The sequence below is a fragment of the Anguilla rostrata genome, chromosome 13 (genome assembly GCF_018555375.3).
Source record: "Anguilla rostrata isolate EN2019 chromosome 13, ASM1855537v3, whole genome shotgun sequence".
Lineage (NCBI taxonomy): Eukaryota > Metazoa > Chordata > Actinopteri > Anguilliformes > Anguillidae > Anguilla > Anguilla rostrata.
The window spans coordinates 25,035,132-25,054,264 of record NC_057945.1 but is presented as its reverse complement, the minus strand read 5'-3'; the positions used below and the strand labels follow the sequence as shown (position 1 = coordinate 25,054,264).

General features: G+C 40.9%; 1 protein-coding gene across 1 annotated transcript in view; it reads left to right on the top strand.

Annotated features, from left to right (window-relative positions):
• mst1rb (macrophage stimulating 1 receptor b) overlaps nucleotides 1-16,796 on the top strand; it is a 28,291-nt gene extending 11,495 nt beyond the window's left edge. The window contains exons 3-21 of the mRNA XM_064306653.1: nucleotides 1,378-1,554; nucleotides 2,199-2,321; nucleotides 3,279-3,449; nucleotides 4,337-4,497; nucleotides 4,937-5,072; nucleotides 5,314-5,450; nucleotides 6,411-6,587; nucleotides 7,721-7,820; nucleotides 7,909-8,127; nucleotides 8,419-8,565; nucleotides 9,338-9,491; nucleotides 9,718-9,813; nucleotides 10,321-10,527; nucleotides 10,729-10,809; nucleotides 11,151-11,332; nucleotides 12,219-12,328; nucleotides 12,624-12,789; nucleotides 13,715-13,851; nucleotides 15,088-16,796. Coding sequence (XP_064162723.1) covers nucleotides 1,378-1,554; nucleotides 2,199-2,321; nucleotides 3,279-3,449; nucleotides 4,337-4,497; nucleotides 4,937-5,072; nucleotides 5,314-5,450; nucleotides 6,411-6,587; nucleotides 7,721-7,820; nucleotides 7,909-8,127; nucleotides 8,419-8,565; nucleotides 9,338-9,491; nucleotides 9,718-9,813; nucleotides 10,321-10,527; nucleotides 10,729-10,809; nucleotides 11,151-11,332; nucleotides 12,219-12,328; nucleotides 12,624-12,789; nucleotides 13,715-13,851; nucleotides 15,088-15,319 — 2,913 coding nt within the window. The 3' untranslated portion in view covers nucleotides 15,320-16,796. The remainder of the gene's footprint in view (nucleotides 1-1,377; nucleotides 1,555-2,198; nucleotides 2,322-3,278; nucleotides 3,450-4,336; nucleotides 4,498-4,936; nucleotides 5,073-5,313; nucleotides 5,451-6,410; nucleotides 6,588-7,720; nucleotides 7,821-7,908; nucleotides 8,128-8,418; nucleotides 8,566-9,337; nucleotides 9,492-9,717; nucleotides 9,814-10,320; nucleotides 10,528-10,728; nucleotides 10,810-11,150; nucleotides 11,333-12,218; nucleotides 12,329-12,623; nucleotides 12,790-13,714; nucleotides 13,852-15,087) is intronic.
• The last annotated feature ends 2,337 nt before the right edge of the window (nucleotides 16,797-19,133 follow it).

Genomic DNA, 19,133 nt, shown 5'->3' with positions numbered 1-19,133 from the left:
AAAACACCTCAGAAGCCATGTTTCCCCTCACCCACCTGAATTGTGCTTGTGTAATCCATCCCAAATTTCTAATTTTTTATTATTATTCATGCATACTGCTAAAATGTCGCTGACCCCAGAAAATGGTTGCAGTTGCTCTTCACTTAAAGATAAATGAGTGTTGAGGCCAAAAGAAAACATTGTGATGTTTGTTGCAAAATGTATCAGTTATTGGCAGAACTAGGGTACAGCCCTAAAGTATTGATGATGTGAACAAGACCATGTTACCTATTTAGGCGTATCAAAGGTTAGCAGTGTGAGTCAAGTGCAATTTAAGATATCAGGAAAAACGGATAACCAGACTTATTTTAGACTAATTTTAGGCTCAGAAAGAATATCTCCCTAAAAGGCATAGACCGGCTTGGCGTTATTTTTGAGTGTCAATTTCACAAATGCAGTTTCACCTTACAGCATACAGCATAATGTGTAAAGCAGATTACGTACTGGTACCTGTTTGCTATTATATCTGAGTGAGACTGGCAAAGCAGGGAGCTGCTCATTCTGAGCTATGGTACAGGAAAATATCTCGTCAAATTTATGATGAAAATATCTCATTCGGTATTAGAGTAACACAAGTATCTACTTGTAATAGGGTGGTGACTGACAGAGAACATAATGACAGGGCCCTGCAATATTTATATCTGTTATTGTGTTGACATAGTAGGATGTTTTTTTTTTAAAGGGCAGTTTGGTGTGATCACTGTCTAAGATGTAGCAATGTGGGAAAACATCAACATGTACCCACTGATGAAAACATAAACCCTACTGAAATACCAAAGAAAAATATCCTGCCATATGGGTTAGGCCTGTCAAGGGATGTGGAGGCTGTTGTTACATCCCAAGGTATATTAGCTTAATGGCACATTCATTCTAAATGTAGAATTGCTTAAGATCCTGTGGAAATTTCCTGTATGCCTCAGTGCTTGTTAAAATGGCAAACAGTATGGTGCTTTGGGCAATCACAGACCTGTCCTGTGGGGGCCATTGAAAATTGTGTGCATTGACTTGCCATGAATTTGAAGTGATTTATATTCATTGCAATTTTAGATAAATAATTATTTATAATTTAGATCTGGAGCATAAACCTGACAATATCCTGGATCTGGATTTATCACTGATGCTTGATGTGCTTTATGGTTATTTTAATTGAATTTTGAATGCATGGTAATGCTGTGGAATCTTCAACATTTCCTATTAGCCTGGGCTGTGTGAATGCTGTGGTCCTTAAGGGCCTGAGGTGCTCTCTGCTCTCTAGTCTTGCATTATGCTCAAATTACTGCCCACTTTGCTTATTTATTTATTTATTTTTGTAATCTTCACTTCTGTGTCAACGAGAAGAGCATGGAAAACGATGCCACGTGCAAGGACCAGCCAACCATGGTGTCCCAGCCCTACTACAGAGTCGACCTTTTCAACAGGCAGATGCGCAACGTCCTCCTGACCTCCCTGCTGGTCACCACTATTGAGAACAAGACTGTGGCGCACATAGGGACCTCTAAGGGGCGTCTGCTGCAGGTACAACACAGGAAAGGAATGAAATCAATGCCAAGAACTTACTCACTCTGTTTTATAATAAGTTAATTACCGAACTCTTAAGCAAAAAGTATGGAACATAAAAAAGTTGAACTGTTAACACCATTAATTGTGGGACCACAATATTTAGAGGGAGTTCTTTTTTTACCCAGTGCACACACTAGAATTTAACCATTTTCAGCTCACCATTTCCACTATACTCAACTAACAGGACGTGTACCTAATGTATTTGCAACATATTGCATGGTTCTTGTTAACAAGCTGAAACATCCGACAAGCACTGCACTGAAATAGAGAGCTAGTTTTATATGTTCAGCAGGAGCAGCAGTGTACACTGCTCCTCACGCAAAATATTTGTGTTTGCTTGGTAGTATAGCCTTACATTCTATACTGGCTTATCACTTATCCCAATGAAGCTGTGTCAGTATATTTCTGAAGCTGGGGGCAAAAGTGCCCCGTCATTTCACTTAATTAAGTTCTGGTGCGGTTCTTGTACAGCATGATCTCCAGCAGGCTTTTGGAGATTTGCAGCAAAGCACAGCCATATTACAGACAGTATAGGGTGTGTGCTTGCAAGCCACGGGTAATGGGATCCATCTTTAATGATTGTTTGTTTTTGTTGGCAGCTGGTCCTCAGAAGATCCAGCCCCATCATCTTTGCTAATTACTCCCTGGTGGAGAACCAGAGAGTGTCCTCCATTGCCTCTGTGTACTCAGCAGAATCCTTACTCTTTGTAGTTGGAAACAAGGTAACTCCATTATCTATAACTGTCATAATGAAAACAGTTTAAGCTGGGCAGTATGAAATTTTTGTCCTTTTTCCAACTTTCTCATATTATCTTACTTTTCATATATGGTGGTTATGGAGGGGTTTTTACCACAGAGCTAACAATATTAATACATCTGGCAGTACATCACGGGCAGAGAGAAATGCATCTCATCAACAAACTAACTCCTTAAATGATGTTTCATTACTTGTTCCTTTACATGTTTTTATTCCTATCATTTCAATATCCTTTATATAGTATTTAAGCAGTATTTTAAGTTTTAATGTCAATGGTTTGAAAATTTAGGTGATTTGTATGTCACATTCAAAGGCATGCAAAATGGTTTCTTCTGTCTTTGAATGCTTTTATCCTTAACTCCATACATTACAATTATAATACAGGGAATAAGAATAGTCATCTTCATCAATATCTTCTAAATCTCTATTATTATAAGATATGGACTATTTTTTTCTATATCATTCATTTTATTGTTACTGGTATTGTAACACTCATGCCTGGCAGTCAGGATGGAATTGTTAGCACTAGTTTGATAAGAGTACATTCTAGTCCTGGGGGGTTTTAATGATGTGGTATGCCTGCTGTACTGCTGAACAAACAATATGAACAATAATGCAGCCACCATTCAATTCAGTCCAGTTTGATTAAATTTGTATAATGAGTTTTACATGAACACTGTCACAGATGGTCTACAGGAAAGTGGGGAAAAAAGCACAATACACCTGACACCTGACACCCCCTCACAAAAAAAAAAAGAAACTAGTGAGGTAAACAAACTCTGCAGTGGGTAGAAAGACTGAACTCAAACAGTGGCAAGAAAAAACTTCCTTGTGGGAAGAAATCTCAGAAGGAGCCCAGCTATGAAAGGGAAAACCATCTTTTGCTGGCCACAACTGTAACAGTACCTTTTCTTGTCTCTAGATGATCCTTGTGCCACAGAAGGGGCCAGGCTGTCGGCATTTCCTGACCTGTGCCATGTGCCTGAGAGCTCCCAGGTTCATGGGGTGTGGGTGGTGTGGAGGGGTTTGCTCCTGGGAGGGTGAGTGCGGGGGCCGGTGGAGGAACGAGTCCTGTCCACCCAGCATCACTGAGGTGAGGTCCTTAATCCATGAAGGGAAAGCCCTTCTGCAGTATAGACAATGATTATGGGACTTTTTGTGCTCAATGTTGAATCAAAACTAAATTCATGTTTGTGTTATTTTGTCAAAGTTAAGTACAAATACTGATTGAAACCTGGCCTGAAACTTCGTGTTTTGTTGCCTAATTGTGAAAGTGTGCATTAAAGCTGTAGGAATCTATTTTTCCTAGCTCACCTCAGAACTCAGTACTGTCCCTAAGGCCACAATTTGTTTTCTGCAGTCATTTCTTGCTTAAAATCTGCAATTTCCTGTCCAGCTGCCTTCCTTCCTCAGTGATATTGTCCTTATTCTTCTCTTATCATTGGGTGCTCCATGTCATTCAGCCCAACAATGCTCACCATTTTCCTGACTGAATTGTATCTAGTGCTCCGATTACCTGCAGGCCAGATAGTATCTAACACTTTATCAAGCCTGGTCTTGAAAATCCCCAGAGGTTTTGCCTCTACTATGTGACCTGGCAGGCTGTTGCACACATTGACCACTTTCTGCATAAGAAGTCACAGAATTCACAATTCACAGTCACCCTCTTGTGAATTGATCCTTACATCTAGCTGATGAGTACTACTTCTCAAGCACTTGAATTTAAGTGTATCTTGCTTCTAGTTATTTTTTGGTTTTTCTGCAATGTTGGGCAAACGACCTTCAATAATTATTTAATTAACCTTTCAACAGATATTTCTTGGAATACTGTATAATGCACTAACTTAGACTTCTTAACATTTTAATTCCATACCTGCCCTATCATTGTTTAAAAGAAAAAGGGTAAGAAGTGGTTTGCAGAGCAGCTGTTATTACCACAGCTAATAATGACCACTGAATATTATCTCTCGATTGGCACAGTTCTTCCCCAAGACAGCGCCCCCTGATGGTCAGACAGAGTTGACCCTGTGTGGTTGGGAATTCCAGTCACCTCTGCGGCCCGTCATCAGTCCCAAAACCCACAAGGTGAGAGTGGGACAGACCACTTGCACTGTGATGCCAGAGAAGAGCAACAGCACACAGTAAGTAACAGCCTGCTATTTGGTTATGAAATTAATATTCCTCATAATAACAATATTCAGGTGTTAATGGTCTTAGCAATTTGCTTATTTCAATAGTGTTAGTTATAAGTTTCTCCCTGTTCTGATAGTACTACCATTGGCCCTGGAATGCTAGCCATGTTTGTTTTGCACATGTAAACATTGCAGCATTAGCAGTATAGCTGTGTGTGCCAAAATTATAAAATTATAAATAACACATTAATAGTATTATTAATCAAAATTAGTATTAGCAAATTAAAGTAAGATTTAAATTTACCTTTACATTTTGGGATGTAGGGGATGTGACTAGATTAAAGATAAGGGGTAAGAAATGGAGGGTATTTGTGTTAAAATACAGACCTTTGTGTTAAATTGTAAGATTTGGGGATTTGGGTTAAATGTATGTTCTGATGTCCCCTAGCTTGGTGTGTGAGATTCACACGGGCGCAAAGGAACTCCTTCAGCCCGTCGATATCGTAGCAGAGGTGCATGAAGGGAAGGTGGAGGGCCGCTATTCCATCGACGGGAAAGCTCAGATTCAGGGCTTCACTTTTGTGGTAATGTCCCCATTTAAGTAGATGTCTATACTGTTACAGACCAATGGTGCAGTGTTCCCTACCCTATACCACAGGATTGTACTGAAATAATGGATAAATAATATTATTCAGTGCAATGTACAGTAGGTCATAACAAAAAGGGCCAGATACCTATATATTCCTGTAGTTAGTTTTTAAAAGGGGAAGTTGCACGGTGGACCCATGGCTAGTGAGTTCTAATGGTCTGTTTTCCCCCTGCTAGGTGCCGGAGATCGTGAAGATCCATCCGGACTATGGGCCCCGGGATGGGGGCACCCTCATCACCATGACTGGGCCTCACCTGAACGCAGGGAAGACCAGGGGAGTCACTCTGGGTGAGGCTACGTGTCTGATCAAAAGGTGAAGGAGCACAGACAGTGCCCACGTGCCTGTGTCCATGTGGATGTCTTATTTATCTTTCTGTCTATCTGAGCATCTACTGCATTCGGTTTGCAAAGGTTGTTCTGTTAGCAGTGCTTTGATGGAGAATGGAAAACAAACTCTAACAAAGAAAGAATGCAATGATGTTTGTGATCAGCATAGGTACAAGTGTGCTGACAAAAGAATTGATCTGGTGTCAAACCGTGTGCTACAGAGCTGGTCTCTTCATCCACATAGAATCATTAGTTGTGGAAATGATTATTTCTAAAGTGATTAGAACAATGTAATATTTGTGTTTCCCTCTATTTTACATGGGCTGTCTCATGCACCTGAAATTGAAACCCCATGTGATTCAGTCTAATTCTGTTACATTTGTCTGCACTACTGTAACTAGATTGTAACAGAAAACATCCTAGATCATAGATAGTGTGTGCATATAACTTTGTTTTTGCAAAGATGTGTCTCCATATAATTAGGTTGCTAGGTGTAAAGGGCCTATTCAGATTTGAATCTGCAGTCTGTTGATGAACAGTCAAGTCCTATGCCTTGTGCCTTATAGTACATGAATGCTTGGTTCATCCAATTAATTCGTGTTTTAGCTATACTTATCTGCATGAACCCCACATTTATATGAGGGCTTACACACACATACACATGCACACACACATGCACACACACACACACACACACACACCAATAGTTTGACCAGCATATTATATTGCTGTTCACGCTTCTTTTTCCATTTGCTCTCTAAGAATTACAGCTTAAAGAGTCTCTAGCAAACTTACATTTTTCTACAGCTTAAATATTTGTTCAATTTGCTGTTTTTGCTTGTAGTGTCCAAAAAAGAGAGCTGTTTCAGGTTGACCAGAAAGACTGGTTCAATGTACCTTTCAACTACTGTATTGTGATTCTAAATATATCTCTCTGTGCCTCCAGTGTTTCAGTCTTGAAGGGAAACATCTCGTCCATTGTCTGCCTGTCTCCACGCGTGTCCGAGGTGAGAGATGTTGTTCTAAGGATGCATATTGATAAACACCGTCTCTCCACCAAGATATTCCACTTCAAAGAGACACCAGAGATCACCGAGGTCCTCCCTGACTGCAGCTTTGACAGGTAAGTGCACATGGCTGAGAAAATGTTTGCTTTATTCAGGAGGTAGTGGTTCAGCAGTACTGGACAGATGAACCACCTTAACCCAAAATGGTTGGGGCTACCATGAGTTATATGAACCAATCATATGGCCAGATTTACTAAGGAAATAGCAGCAATGCCATTCACAATATTGCGGCTCTGTTGCGGTTGTAGACACTGACACATTACCAATTGATTTACCAAGACTGGTTCTGTTTTCGCAGTCAAATACGTCAATTTATCAGAAAATAAATTAGAAGTATTTAGTAAAAATATGTGAAACATATTTTAATCCCATCTCTTTTCTAGAGTGTTGTGCATCAGGGGATGCATTCATTTGTCTCTACCCCATGCAGCCAAAAAAGGAAACTGATTTGATTGCAGAGTTGCAATTAATGCATGCTTTAATAAATTAGATGAAATACTTAATTGAGCTTATGTAAACAATCTCCACCCTGTTTTAGCAGGTTTACTCCTGGTATACATACGCATGAACACATTCAATTATGCGTCAAAATGAAAGTCGCAGTGACGTAATCCCTACAAATTACATCCTAAAAGTACTTCCACCCATTACAACCTTTTAGTAAACACAACATAGATATTGCGGCCTTGTAGCAACTGCTTATGCATCCGGAAAGCAGTCAAAATCCTTTAGTAAATCTAGCCCGTAGTGTCATGCCCTGAGCTAAGTCTTTTGATCGGGCAAAAAAAAAGGTCTGCCCATTTCGTGTTTTACAAGGTCTCACTCTCCCAGTGTAGAACTTAGCCAAGACATGAATGCATTCTTTTCTTTGGAGAAGGACAAGGGAATGTGCAGAGGATTCGTTTGGTGTGAGATGTGCACACTGCTAATGCAAAATAAACATCCTGTTGGGCTTCCCACCTCTGTGCAGTGCTGTTGACTCTGGGTGTGGCAGCCTATTTGATCAACGGTCTTCCTCCGTAATTAGTAGTGTCTATTGGGAAGGCTTGCCATATACTCAGCTGACACTGTTCTGTGTTTCAGGGCCCTCTGGGGCATTCCATTCCCTTGGCTGTAAAGGGCGGGGTGGTGTTATTTGTCTGTATTTGTTGATTAACCATCACACTGAGCATTTCTCTGTCAACTCCAGAGGATCCAAGATCACCATCAGAGGCAGGCATCTGGATTCAGTCTACAGGGCCATCGTCCACTTTAAGCCCAATGAGAACCACCTGAAGCCCGTGCAGAGGGTAAGAGCTACTGAGGGCACTGCCTTTCACTCTTTGATTGGTTCTTAGAGGACCCTGCCAAGTTTGTCTGTTTTCCTGCTTGTTCCAGGAGTGCAATGGTACGGCGAGTCCCACGCACAGGGAGTGCCTGGCCCCTTCATTCCACAGGGATGAGTCTGAGGAAGGGGAGCTCTCCTTTGACATGGACGGAGCTAAGGGGCTCTGGAAGAAAGAGTTTTCATATCACCCGTATGCAGAACCCATTCCTTTCGAAAACGAGGGCCATGTACTGCGGCTGTTCACCGGTCAGGACGAAGTTTCCCTACATGTACGTAAAACTGGGATGTTGCTATTGCAACAACAAGGCATCGTGACTGTTGAAATGTGTCTCGGATGTAGAAGTAAATAATTTAAGGCCTTGATAGAAAAGGTGGAATCTGCAGGGAATTTGGCAATCCTTAGAACAAAACCTATAAAAAAAACTGTGAGGAACGGCTTGGCACAGCACCCAGCTGTGACAGCACAATCGCCCTGAAATATGCTGAGCAAGGGGGTCACTTTGGTTGTGGTTTGAGCCATTGGTGCCGCTGTGATGCTTTTTAATATTAAATTTTAACAGCACAAGAAGCTGAACCTCGTGAGTTCCTGTATGACCATCACCATGACGATAGGAGGAGTGGACTGTGATGCCAAAGTCCTGGACAATGAAATAACCTGTAGGATTCCCAAAAACCTGACCTTTCCCAGTGAAGGTTTACCTGTGAAGGTGAGGCTTGGTTTTATGGTTACTCATTATGTCATCTTATTTAGTGATTTAAAAATCAACGTAATCATTTGAAACTGTTTAGCAAATATTTTTACTCCTACTTTTTTTACTAACTTATTGTGTTTTTCATTGTTGACATCCTCTATACAGTGGGTTTCTCATATATAAGATTAATTAATTAATTAATAATAATAATAATAATAATAATAATAATAATAATAATAAGAAGAAGAAGACCAACAACAACCACAATAACAACTATATTATTATTATTATTATTAGTATTATTATTAGTAGTAGTAGTAGTACTTTTTCTCGGATGCAAAGACCCTATAGGAATTGAATCACCAACATTGCTGAAGACAGAAAATCAGTAGGGATATGCCAGCATGTGCCATGTTTTACACCAGTAGCTTGGGCTTTAGACCAGTATATCTAGAGGTTACCAGGAATGTGATTGAGCAAACCCAGAATTCCAGAGTGATGCAATGTTTATGCAATGATTTCTTTTCCAGACAACATAAACACTGTGAGATTGTAAATGATTCGCCCCTGGCTCAACTAGACTAAAAAGCAATGGATGACTGTGTGTGTGGGTGATTGGTTTATACGGTTGTACGTTTATGATTTTCAAGTTCAGACAAACACAAACACACCCACACACACACACACACACACACACACACTCGCAGACACACGCACACAGGCACACACACACCTTAACTGCAGTGAGTACATAAACAGGGTCCTGACTGAGTGTCCCCTTCTCCAGATCTCCGTAAATGGACAGGTGCAGGACGTCGGACGGGTGATCATTGTCAGTAACCACTCTATGGTGGGCATCATGCTGGGCATTCTGGGTGCACTGGTGGCTGGTGCAGTACTGGCCTTCATTGTGATGAAGCACTTGAGAAAGAAGAAGAAAGGTGCGGGCAGGGCTATGTTCTTACCTTTGGCTGGTTCAATGACCTCTCTATAGGCAATGACTTGTGTCGCTGCGAAATGCTGTGTTGCTGAATGGTAGCATCACACGATTTCAATGAAAAGACAATTATCACCTACTCTGTACCAGTGGAAACATTGTCTTGAATGCTGTTCATTTGGTCTATCCAGTCCCAGTGGCTAATTAGTATACCTCCTGTGGAATTTCAGCCTCCTTGGCAGAGAACCGTTTGTCTCATTTTCCTCGTAATCACACTGAAGCTAACAACAATGCGGACATATCTCCTGTGGGTGACTACAGACGAGGTGAGCCCGCCAGTCATTCCGCCAATCACAGCCCAGACAAATCCAGAATATAGACCAAAGCCAGTGGTAATCAGAAATGTAAATGCATGGAAGGCAAGGAGCAAAGCAATTACAAAAGTACATTTTCATGAAGAAACTTGTTCTTATTGCTCAATAAAGTTACAAAGGCGGTGGTTGCTAGAGGAATTATTTTTCTGTGCCAGAGAGAGAGAGAAGAGGGAGAGAGGTTTGCTTTGATTGCGATCCAAATGTGATAACTTTATTTATCCATTTGATACAGTACACCTAAACTCATTCTAGTATTTTTTTCTATTGTCGTAGTAAATAATTTAGTGATTGTACTGTATTGCGTTTTTATTATTTGCTGTTTATGTATTGCCAATGAATCACTTTTTGATAAAATAGAGAGAAATAAAGAATGAAAGAATGACAGATGGACAGAGCTATACAGTGTGGTTTTAAAAAGGTGACCTGACCCTGAGTAACCCCACCTGACCTCGCCCCCAGACCTGCCCCTAACTTCTGCCAGGGGGGGTGCAGTGGTGTTCCCCGGCCTGGCCTACGCTGGTAGCCTGGACAGCACTCTGACCCCCCTTATGCCCCCGGAGAAGATCTCCATGTCCAGCTTCCGGCCAGAGCTTCTGGAGGAGGTGAAGGACGTGCTCATCCCTGCAGAGATGCTCAATGTGCATCACCACAAAATCATCGGCAAAGGTGGGGGTCCTACTGCCACCTCTCTCCCACAATACATACATATATAAACACATGCATGTGTGGATTCCACTTGTGGCCATTCTTTAACCCTTTAGAATGAACATCTCTGCATCTCGTGGGCATATTTGCCAGACGATGATTCCTTTCTCAAAGAGTTTACTGTTCTGTTACTGAACCACTGGCCTTTTTTTGCCTACTTAGGTCACTTTGGGACAGTTTATCACGGTTATCTTATGGACCACAATGACAGAGAAATCCACTGCGCGGTCAAATCCTTAAACAGTGAGTAGCTCTTTTAACACATGCTGATGTAAAGAAAAAGGCATGACATATTGTCTAGAGCACCACATAGGTCTAGTTGAGATGCTGAACTAATATAAAAATGTGGACCCAAAATATCTGTCTTTACATGTACTCATCTGCTTCCTGAGGAGAACTGTAGGGCTGTAATGAAAAGAGCCATGTCAGCCCCATAATGGGTGGTGTGCTCACATCCTGTCAATCACTGTGTTTTAGCCAATCAAAAGACTTTTGTCTATAGAGTGAAATGGATGCCAATCCTCCAGTAGTAGGTCCAGATGCAGACAAACAGCCCCTTTTATGTGCTTGTGTCCTGTTTTCAGGGATCACAGATGTGGAGGAGGTGGAGCAGTTTCTGAAAGAGGGCATCTTGATGAAGGGTTTCCACCACACTAATGTACTGTCCCTACTGGGGATACTGCTGCCCCAGGAAGGGCTCCCTCTAGTGGTGCTGCCCTACATGAAGCATGGGGACCTGCGTCACTTCATCCGCTGTGAGAATAGGGTGAGCAGTTTCTCAAAACATTTGATAAAGAATTTATTTAATATGGATTTTTCGGTCCTGTATGTTTTGTAGCTCAGATAATTTTTTAAAATTTTCATCCTGTCTCTGTTACACAGACTGGTGTAGCAGATGTAATTCAGGTAATTTGCTAGTAAGCACTGTCAAGTGCAATAAAAATGAAGGCCTTATAGCAGGTTACCGTGACAACACTCTCTGGCGACATAAATAAGGACGTCACCCCCTCTTAGCTAGGGGCGATTTCACCTTTAGCTGACGGGTAACACGTTCATCTTTGGAGTGAGGTTCCCGGTATCAAATCTCACCTTGGGCGGTTCTCTAACTCGTTACATTGGTGCTGTGACCCTGATCAGAATCATAAAAAACATGGTTGCTGCAGAGTCAAAGGGGGGCTGAGTGCAGCGGGTGTAGCTCAGTTAGTTTGGTAGTAAGCACCGTGGGGTGCAGTGAAGCAAAGGCCTTTCCAGTAGGTTACCGTAGCCCTTTCATAATAATGACGTTATCCTTATCTTGGGCAAATTAATTTTGCTTTTAGCTGACTGGTAATGTGCTTGCCTTCAATCAGTTATAGTTTATCTGATTTTGTACCATATGACTATATATATTGTGAACTGGCCAGGCTCTATTCTCATTTTAATTATTAGACATAGTGAGAGAGACTTCAGAGCAATCCACTGGGTCATGTGATAAGTTGGTGGCAGAATGTGTCCAATTATGGATTTTTTTTAGCACCAACACAGCAGTGCTGATCCATTTCAGTTATACATACATATCACCTGGTTCCTGTCATCAGTGTTAATTTATTCTTATCTTCTTTTTATTGGTACAAATGAATCTATGTAACTTACTGTGTGACCTCATATGCCAGAATCCCACAGTGAAGGACCTGATTGGCTTCGGGCTTCAGGTGGCCAAGGGAATGGAGTACTTGGCGCAGAAGAAGTTTGTGCACAGAGACCTGGCAGCACGTAACTGCATGTGAGTCAGTCCCATGTACCTCTGTCCATGGAGCACAGAGAGCAGGTGCTGCTTCTGCTTTATTTCTCGAAAGGAATGTCTCCTTACAGTCCGTCTGTACAGCCCCTGCTTCCACACACAACCACAGAACCACTGGCACAGCCAGGTGCCACAGCCCACCGGAGATGACAGGGTTTGGAAAACGCGTGCTGTGTTTTCTGACAGGGACTTAATGTGACTTGACTGTGAAATTGTTTTTTGGGTGCTGGGAGCTTCGGTAATGAGCATTATCCTCTGTGGATGACTGCTTTGGCAGGCTGGATGAGTCATACACGGTGAAAGTGGCAGACTTTGGCATGGCGCGGGACATCTTTGACAAGGAGTACTACAGCGTGCAGGACCACAGGAAGGCCAAGCTGCCCGTCAAATGGATGGCCATCGAGAGCCTGCAGACGCAAAAGTTCACCACCAAGTCTGATGTGGTGAGTGTTTGAATAGACAGGAATAACCAACTCCTTCATTTTGATGCGCTTGAAATCATATGGACTCATAATGCTGTCCAATCAGAAAAGTACATGCCATATATATTTGTATATTTCATTTGGGGGGCCTGTCATCAGTTGCTAGAGTAGGCCTTTGGATTTAAACATGTTGCATATACTGCAGGCCACTTATGCTGCTAGAATTTCACTTGGGCGTCTGATATGTTTGTGTAACTTGTACCTTGTACCTTGCCTACATTTCCAGAATGTAGCTACTGCTCCACATTGTTGACATAGTCAGGTGGATTGTGACCGTACATCAAGGAGTGCACTCAAAAGTTGTAACATTTTGTAGTGCTATGAATTATTTACTCACAAATATCCAATTGTAACACCCTTCATGGATAGTTCTCTTTAGTTTTTCATGCTTGCCAAATGGCAAAGATGTTTGTCCCAGCATATCACCAACTCAGCGGTAGTTGCCAACCATATGTAATCATATGTAATCACCAGTTTTGGATGATCAGACCCCCGCAGCATGTTTGTCATTACTTAACAAGTTTTGCAGCAGCAGTGCATATTTTTCAGCAATAAGGGGAATTCATTTGTTTGGCCAGTTTCACACACACGCACACACACGCACACACACACCACACACACACACACACACTCAGTATACTGTATATAAACATGTTAAGAATATTTCCCCTATGTTTGTAGTGATTATATAGCTTCTACCCATATGATATTTCCATTAGTGTCTTGCTGGAGAATATTAAGCAACCTAAAAGTCAGTTCAGCACCATTTAAATTTTCTACATTTTGTGTATTTAATTTGAACCATGTGCCAGAATTCAGCCAGTAGGAATTGTCTGTGTCCTGAGTTGCGTTTAACTGCCTGATGCTGTTGATTGCCCTTCTGTAGTGGTCCTTCGGGGTCCTAATGTGGGAGATGCTGACCAGAGGAGCCAGTCCCTACCCAGAGGTCGACCCCTATGACGTCACTCATTACCTAATGAAGGGCCGAAGACTCCCACAGCCACAATACTGCCCAGATCCTCTGTAAGACTTCCTAACTGACTTTTTTTCTACCAGTGATATTTGCATACATTTAAAATGCTGTCGGCTCTGTTCGTAGACAATGTAAAACCCAGAAAATACATGGATAGACATAGAGCACCATGTATTTTTATGGTTGAGTTTGAGTGTAACTGTGTCCCACCACTGTTACTCACCGCATGTGACCTCTGGTCATAACAAATTGAGGCTTGAATTTGCTACTATAGAGCCCAGCTTCCTCTCTTGGTTGGTGCCTTTACAGATTGTCCTACTCTGGTTTTCCCTTTTTTGAACCTCTGCCTTTTTATTAATTAAATATTCCTGCTGTCTGTCTTCTGATTTTCCCATTCCCAAACCTATACTTAAGAGTATGAGTAGGTGGTTTATGGGGTAGAAAATTTAAGAGGCCACATAAAGCTCCTTACAGTTGTGTGTGTTAGTGATAACGGTATCTTGCACTGATGGAAATCCTGTTGTAAATTTCACCTGTCCAAAAGGCAGTGAACAATCACATCTCACAGTTGTGCTCATTTGCACTATAAATGAGCCTCTCTGTGGGACCATAATCTATATAAAGCATGAAAGGGTTAGTGGATTGCACTGCTTTAGTGTGTGTCCAACACAGGTGTTCAGGCCATCCGTTGGCACTGCACTGCAGGAGTTAATGAGCACCCTGGAAGCTAGAAAACTGTAACTACATTAACGCTGCAGTCAGGAACACGCCAAAAAGACAGCACGCCCTGCTCTGTGTCTACAAATGGACATTACTGATAAACCCTAGGGTCTTACATGGCCTCGCGTAAGTGTCCTTAGAGCGAAAGTCAACACATTGGAAATTTGTGATAACAGGAAGTGTTTGGTGATGGATTAGTGTAGAAGGGCATAATGAGAAATTGTAATGCTAAACCCAGTTCATGGCAACCATGGCCAATCCACAGCTTTTGCTTTAGTGTAAATTTGTCCTTTAGTAAATGGACTTGGTTAGCTGGCATATTTGCATAGTGCATTATACATTGTTTATACTTTTATAAAGTCACGTCTTGGCTTTTCTTTCTGAATTTTCTGATCTATTCTGCTGCATGATCACTGGAGTTGTAGGGCACCATGCAGAAAGGCTACCAATGTTTTTTTTTTGTTTTTTTTTCAATTAGTAGCATTAATGTTATCTTGAGCCTGGCTGGTGTTGGTGAAAGCAGTAGGCGGTGTGATTGGATGATGATGGTTATTCTGGCTGTGCAGATATGCTGTCATGCTCCAGTGCTGGGACCCTGAGCCAGAGCTGAGGCCCTCTTTCGCCACGCTGGTCTCGGAGGTCCTGTCCATTCTGTCCAACCTGGAGGGGGAACACTACATCAGCCTCAAGGTCACCTACGTCAACCTGGACCAACCCCGCCCTTACCCTGCCCTCACAGAGTCCGCAGACGAGTATGACTCCTCCGACCCGTGCGACTATGACTCAGACACTGTCTAAAAGGTCAATTGATCAACACCCCAAGGTCAACCTATCTAACACAGCATGGTCATCATTAAAGGTGGTGCAAAGCCTCCTGTCTCCTGAATAAAGGGGTTTAAAACAGACAGGGAAACCTATGGTTATGTCAGGCTATAGCCAGGCTGTCTGTAATGTTAGTAGAAGAAACTACATGGAGGGGCTTCCCCGGCACAGAAGGAATGAGTCTGTCTGCTAGTTCATTCCTTGGTAGGACTCAACTGGCAAATGTGCCAAAGCACTATTTAAACCTGTTGTTCTCTCGTAATTGTGTGTAAATAGTATAGGCCAAAGGTATTAGCCATCTGTGGTTTTAAAAAGAAGAAAAAAAGAAAACTTAATGTAGAGAAGAATTCAGTTGATTTGTGCACATTTATTGAATAACAAACACAAACATATTTTTTATTATTTCTGTCTACAATAGCACAAAAATATGAGTTTTACTTAAAACATAATCTTAGATATGACTCTCCTTTGGCTTTACTTACACAAATGATTGGACAGACTTCAAGTAATTTGTTTAATTGCCAAAGGAGGCTATTTTGAGGAAAGTCATGCCTAAGATTATTTTTAAAGCAAAACTCATCTTTTTGCATTATTATAGGTAGAAACTGAAAATAAATGCATATACTTTGCTTATTTATTTAATAAATGAGCATATACTAACAGAATACTTTTCTGCTCAAAGTCATTTAAAGACCACTGGTGGCCTAATATTTGTGGCCTGTATTGCATATATATATATATATATATATATATATATATAGCAGTCTATTGTAAATGTGGTTGTATCAATGTGTGAACTTTCATGATGTGTGTGTGTGTGTGTGTGTGTATGTATGTGTGTAGTTAAATATTTTGATTGTATATTTTGAATCAAGGAATGGAATGCTAAAAGAATGGACTTTTTATTTAAAAAATATGAAAACTATATTTGTGGCACCTCGCTATGCCCCTGCTGTTCTTGCAAAAGAAGTGTTTGAATGAGTTGACCTTCTTTATTTTTTATTTTTTTCTTATTTATTTGGTCGCTTATTGTGGCATGTGGCTGAAGGATTATGTGGTAAACCAACAGAAACTCCTCACTCACACATTCTCAGCTCATTTTATGGGTTCAGTGATGTGCTATTATTGCTGTGCTTACATGTGGCTAGGAACCAGCAGCCTTCTGAGCAAGACCGGGCACAGTGTTTAAGACTCTGAGAACACTGTGTGACACCTGAAAGGATAGTCAAATGTTAGGTTCAGAATAAAAGTGTTAGCTCATTGACTTGCTCTGGTTAGTCATGTAAGCATTTTCTTTTGCCAAGCTGGGTACAAATATAAACATGGCTGTCCACACCCAAGCACATATACAGGTGCACACAAACACATATGGACCTGTGCATAAATGGAGTTACATGCGTAAGACTGTAGTAATTCAAGGATCAGCTAAATAAAAGCAATTTTAATATTGTCAGCTTTTGAGTCATTGTCATAAATGATATAATTCTGTGCCTGCTTCTCTTGCATTTAGTGGTACATCCCTTGCTCCCTTTCCCCACCAGAGGTCAGTATATTCCCCAGTTTATCCCAGAGCCGATACCTAAACACCATGATGTTAGAGTCCACTCAGAGTTGTGAAACTCAGAGAGCAAATTCTTAATATATTCAACATACTACTCTGTAGTTCCAAAGATGTTCAACAATTAAAAATATAAGGGTTGGAGAATTAACCTCCAATGGTACTCATAACTTACTGTAAGAGCAAGAATCAGGACCTCTTTGTGTCCTACTCATCAAGACCTTACCCCATCAAATAAATATTTAAGTATTTTCTTAAATACTAAAATCAAAAAGATGTAATGAAAGACTCTGAAAAAAACGTTATCAGTTTGCTGGAAAAAAAAAAAACTAAAACAATAACAAGAAGTGATCTTGGCTAAGAATAGTCTTGGCATGCAGACTAAAAAAACATATATAATATAAATACATACATAATCTAAACTCAAACCTTTCAAACATTAACTGCATCCCAGTTCTGAAGAGTATCAGGCATTTGTGGTGTGCTTAACCCCAGGAGAGAATGACAGAGCTTAACGTCTCATGCGACAGAGATACAGGCCTTGTGTTCTACCACGCTGTAAGATTCCATTCTAGTCACACACCCTCTCATCCTAACAGTATAGCCTCAGGGTCCAGTTCCGGCTCTTGGCTACTGTACGGCTTTTCTGAGAAATGTCACAATATATTGCACATGCTTTTCATAGCAATGCACAAAGATCAAATCTAATTTATATTTTAAAAAGATGAAATGTAGAAGATCTTACACGATGTGTTCTGCTTTTACTAGAAGATATGGACTTTGAGCCCAGCTCCTTATGGTTAGGGTTAAGCGTATGGATAGAAGAAATGCCGTACACTGCTCTTTTTTAGGCATTTGAGTTAACTACCCACTCAAATTCATTTTCTAAAAATCCATTTCAAAATAAAATGGGATTTGCCAGCTCTGTGCCGTGTGAATGATAACAGAGATGGCTTGTATTTCCTCCCGTGATAAAGGCGGGCCTCTGCTCTGCTTGTGTTGCATGCGATTGCAGCGCTCGTTGTTGTTTTGGGGTTTTTTTTTCTGCAATGCATAGCTTGGTAAAAATGCTAAATTTAATCATAAGATGAGAAGACTTTGTTCGTTGATGTTATGTATACAATACAAAATTATTTATGCAAAGCCATACACGTTCAGTGAAATATCTAATGACATGGAAATCTCAGTTTGCCATTTGGTCCATCATTATTTGTGAGACATATCACATAATTACAGTGTAGGTTTGTAGCACATAACCATGACCGAACCATAAATCTGACTTTCACCTGCATTATTTCCATTTAGTTGGCTGCCATTCTTGTGGTCTCAATCTCACTATTAAACTTATATTAGCCAAACAATTAATCTATCTTTGTATTACAGAAGCATACAGTACAGTAGTGCTGAACATCAGGTATTCCAGATGGAGGCCAGAGCTTAGTGATGATGCACACACCTCCATTTCCCCCACTGTAGTTGCAGTCACGCTCAGGGGTAGTTTGTAGGGTAATCAGGCTTTATGTGTAAAATCACTATTAGGAGTTTGCTATGGGAAAGAATTCAGAATCCAGGTTTGCTGAGCTGAAAGTTCTAAGTACTGTCAAACTGGCCCGTCAGTCTGTGGGATACCTGACAGAGTGCCGTAAGGCCTCTGCACTGTACAGAGAAGAGAGTGAGCGAGGCTTCTCTTCTTTATCTGGGAGAACATTTTTGACTCTGGAGATGTACTGTGCATTATTTATAAATACACTATAAATATTTTACAGGTATCCAAAAAAGAAAGAGGCAGGGGTAGAGGGTAGAGAGTTTTTTTTTTTTTTTGGCTCTCTCCTGGCAAGAGGAAAGAGATTCATGCTGACTGAGCTGCATTGGAGGAGGGTCTCTAAGGCACAGTTTGAAATAGAGTAATATTAAAAGCTATTGATTAAACAGCATCATGCCTGAATGATTGTGCTTATGTCATGTGGGAGCAGCATTACAGAAAAAATGGGGGATCATAAATTGCAGAAGCTGGTGAGACAGAAGGCTTAATGGTTGATGAACTACGAATGGGCAGCTCCTGTGAAAAGAAGCTGAAGATGAAGTTTGATGTTGTGCCAAAGTGCATTAAAAACACTTTGTCTTATAAATATTAATGCAAGACTAAAATTATATTTATTTATCCCAATATTGTTGTTTATTTATGGAAATACACATATCTGAATGCAAATCTGCAACCTTATCACAATTCAG